The 4,068-nt window shown below is 45.8% G+C and overlaps 1 protein-coding gene across 1 annotated transcript in view; it reads right to left on the minus strand.

The window, feature by feature from the left end:
• LOC104523016 (cysteine protease ATG4B-like) overlaps positions 1–1,400 on the minus strand; it is a 2,539-nt gene extending 1,139 nt beyond the window's left edge. The window contains exons 1-2 of the mRNA XM_010165465.2: positions 1,397–1,400; positions 501–697 (exon numbers count right to left, since the gene is read on the minus strand). Coding sequence (XP_010163767.2) covers positions 501–697; positions 1,397–1,400 — 201 coding nt within the window. The remainder of the gene's footprint in view (positions 1–500; positions 698–1,396) is intronic.
• Between the last annotated feature and the right edge of the window lie 2,668 nt (positions 1,401–4,068).

Below are 4,068 nucleotides of genomic sequence, written 5' to 3' on the forward strand. Positions count from 1 at the left end.
CAGGAAGGCTGAAGGCTGCAACACAGGGCCTTCAAGGAACACAGAAGCAGCTCAAAACCAGCTTTAACTCCTGACAGGAATACACAGGTGAACCAAATGGAAGCAGCAGCAATACTCCAGGACACAGTCCAGGCAAGTCCTGGCTCTGCTGCAGTTAGTGGCAAGATACCCCAGTTATCACCAGATTGAAGCAATGCTCTCAGGAAGAAACGGTCATTCAGGAAACGGTTTAAGTTCCTTATCCAGCTGCAGTACCCAGGCAACATCTACTGAGTTAAGGGCAAATAACCCCCCAAAAGCCTGACATGTTCCTGACTAAAGCCTGCAAGAACCCATATCCTGACCTCCAACAAGAATTGCCTCTGAACACATTTTTCTTTTGAAAACAGGACAATTATTTCTGAGTATCTTTGCCCCAAAACCAAATTCCAGAAACGACTTAATTCACAACAGGGTCCTTAAGCATGAGAACACCAAGGATTCAGCTCCAGGTCCCCTACCTTTAGTGTTTCAATATAGGCTTCATTGATCTCTGTGAGCCCAAGGCGGAGAGGTATCAGCAGCACCAATGGTTTCCACAGTGAGAGCCTATCTCTAACCCCCACGTCCTCTGGGTACCCATTATAGCGCACGTCTGACTCCACAGCAGGACATGCTGCAGCTCCAGCGCATGGGAAGTTGGACTGGCACAACCACCCTACAGAAAGGGAAGATGAGCAGAAAGCATCAGAAATAACCTCCGTTTCTAGACTTTGAGTAATTCTATTTGAGTTCTGACCAACAATTTACTAAAAGCCTACAGCACTTAATAATAATGAAAAAAAAGCTTAAAGAAGTCTGGTGCTGGAATTGTGTGATATATGTATTCCCTGCAGGGCTTCTGGTAGGGCTCAGCATTTAATCTAAGTTTACATCAAGGTTATGCTGAAGCATGCTCTACTCACAGCCACCATCTGATGAGCTGTTAAAATGCAAATTTTTCCAGCAGGTCAGCAGCTAAGCAACAACCTGTGCCAACAAGGTTGAACGACTTGATTAGGAGGTGAGGCAGAGTCCTGAATACAGAGAGTGCATAGGCAGAAAGAGAAAAATCTGGAGTGTTCAATGCCAGAGGAGTTTATGGAGGATATGAAGACAGCTGAACTGAATGAGGAAAGCATTACAGCCTAAGAGGAAATATTCACCTGTAATCAGCGCTGTAACAAGCTACAAATACCGTGTCTGGCTAGAGTAGTTGGAACTTTCTTGAAGTTCACTACAGCCTTCACAAATTTTATCATCAGGGATCATTCAGAAGCTACTTTAGAGACCTAAAGCAGGATGATCATTAAACTCTGCAATTTCAGCATGAGCTTTGCCTGGAAGATACAGGACAGTAAAACCCCTCGGGGCATACGCATGACGTAAGTGCTGTGCATCCTCACTCTACAGGCTTGACAAACACGCAGCCAGGTTGTAACACAACCAGATTATGTAAATTCTGGCACAGAAACATCTCCAAACCTACCTGTCTCACTGTCTCATTACTTTCTGGGTGTACGAAGAAAAAAATGAAACCCCAAAGAAACCCACAGCACTTTAATCACGAAGGCAAGGCAATTAAACAAAATGCCAGAGGCTCATTTAATTTATTTCTGGCCCAGGACGCTCTAGCAGGTAGGACACAATGTAAACAAACACCTTCATCACCAGCCATTTCAGCAGGGTGTTTCCTCACTCCTAAGAGCTTTGAACCCAGCTGAACAAGGAAAATGTTACACCCAAGGTTAGAAGAACTAGGGCTTTGATGGAAATCCTCAGTATGAGAGACAACCTGCACTGAAGAGTTTGCAGTTGTTACCTATACTGTCCCTCAAAAGGAGGGAGAAGGTGTATGTGTGCATCTCATGCACATATTATAGTTACTGGAGGTCCTGAGAAAATGGAAAGTCATTATTCATTGTGATTTATCCTGTAAAAACAGTAAAAATCCTGGGGTTTTTTGTTGCAGTAGCCTGCCCGTTCTGATGATCTGGAATCAGCTGCCAAACCAGGGCTGTTGCCAACTGGGTGTCACTGCAGGTTTCCTTATCAGGGAAAGCAACTGGCAAACCTGCGCTGTGATGGCAAGGCCAGGTTGGATGAGGCTTTGAGCAACCTGGTCTAGTGGAAGGTGTCCCTGCTGATGGCAGGGGGGTTGGAACTGGATGAGCTTTAAGGACCCTTCCAACCCAAACCAGTCTGTGATGCTGTATCAACATATTTAACCCAGGTTTAAGCAGAAGGGAGCTCAGCACAGACTTGCTTCCTTGGCAGGCTTTGCAGCGCTATGGTGCCACAGCACTAAAGCTTCCCAGCTGGATCCAGACCATTTGCTATCAACACATTCCAACATATTTGACACAACATCTCTCCTGCTGCAGCTGCTGCTGTCAGGTACTGGCTTTGCTTTCTTGGTTTCTCAGCACCTGTAGAGAGCACAGGATGCTCTCTACAACTACCTGAAAGGAAGGTGTAGTGAGGTGGGTGTTGGTCTCTTCTCCCAAATAACAAGTGACAGGACAAGAGGGAACGGCCTTAAGTTGTGCCAGGGAAGGTTTAGGTTGGATATCAGGAAAAACTTCTTCACTGAAAGGGTTGTCAAGTATTGGAACAGGCTGCCCAGGGAGGTGGTGGACTCTGTCCCCAGAGGTATTTAAAGGACATGTAGATGTAGTATTTGGGGACATGCTTTAGTGGTGAACTTGGCAATGCTGGGTTTACGGTTGGACTAGATGATCGTATTGGTCTTTTCCAACCAAACTATTCTATGATTCCTCGAATGCCCAACTAAGAGCCCCTTGCTGATAGAAAAGACTGACCCAGAAGGGATAAAGATGGATGTTTCTGCACTGCTGTTGCAAAAGGCACTTCTTATGAACTTGAAGCTGAACAGTATTACTGACTGAATTTAACAAATGTATGAAACAGCATTAACTGCTGAACATTTCACTACTGACAGATGCTTGGGGTACAAGATATGTAACACATACCTACAGACATATAACACATCAGACTCACTCATACAGTGACTTCCAGGCCCTGAACAGATACATCTGAGGAAAATGAACAAACATCCCCTGCACATTACAAGCTGTATGGACTCGTTACTTGAAGCAGTGTCAGTGCTGAACAGTCAGCGCCACACAGACAAGAGCCTGCAGCATACCCAAGCCTCGCAGCCAGCATGCTTCAGTTCTAGAAATAATGTTTCCAGGCTAAAGATGAAAGACAAATCCAATTTCTGTTTTCATGCTGACCCTGACTAAAGCCACAGGCATCAGCACATACCTTCACAGGTGTCCTGGTTTGAGCTAAGCCAGAGCTAGTTTCTGTTCAGCAGCTCGAACAGCGCTGGGGTTTGGGTTCAGCTGGGATTTGTTAGGAGAGAAACGCTGAGAACATCCCCATGTTGGCATTTGTGTCACTGGGGGTGAAGGACTTTGTGTTTTGTCAGTCTGCAAGTGCAAGATCTGAGGGGGTGAGGAATATTGAAATGAATCAGCTCAGTTGGCACTGGGCTCTGCCAATGGGCTGTTCCATCTCCTGTCCCCCATGGGCAGGACATTCATGAGGGGCTCTTCCTCTCTTGCTCTCTCTGGCTTTCGCTCGGGCTCTCGCTCTCCCGGGATTGCGGTTTCAGTTCGGGATTGTCACTCCTCTGGGATCGTTATCTGGGAATGGGCCGGGCTTGGTGGGCGGGTGGTGAGCAATGGCACTGGGTATCGCTCATTCCCTATTTTATTATATTACCTTCATTATTATAATTATTATTTTAAGTTTTATTTAATTTCAATTATTAAATTGTTCTTATCTCACCCTACGAGTCTCCTTACCCTTGTCTCATAATTCTCTCTCCTATCTCCTTGGTGGGTGGGAGTGAGCAAGCTGCTGGGTTTGGCTGCAGCCAAGTGCTGCCCAAGTGAAACCACTACAACAGGACTATGTGCACATAAGATTAGACAGGCTCTTCTCAAATCTACCCTATGTTTCTTGGCCTCTCAATTGAGACTACCTGAGTCACTTTGTAAAGTGACCATCCTCCACTCC

The sequence above is a fragment of the Antrostomus carolinensis genome, unplaced genomic scaffold, assembly GCF_000700745.2.
Source record: "Antrostomus carolinensis isolate BGI_N321 unplaced genomic scaffold, ASM70074v2 scaffold21113, whole genome shotgun sequence".
NCBI lineage: Eukaryota > Metazoa > Chordata > Aves > Caprimulgiformes > Caprimulgidae > Antrostomus > Antrostomus carolinensis.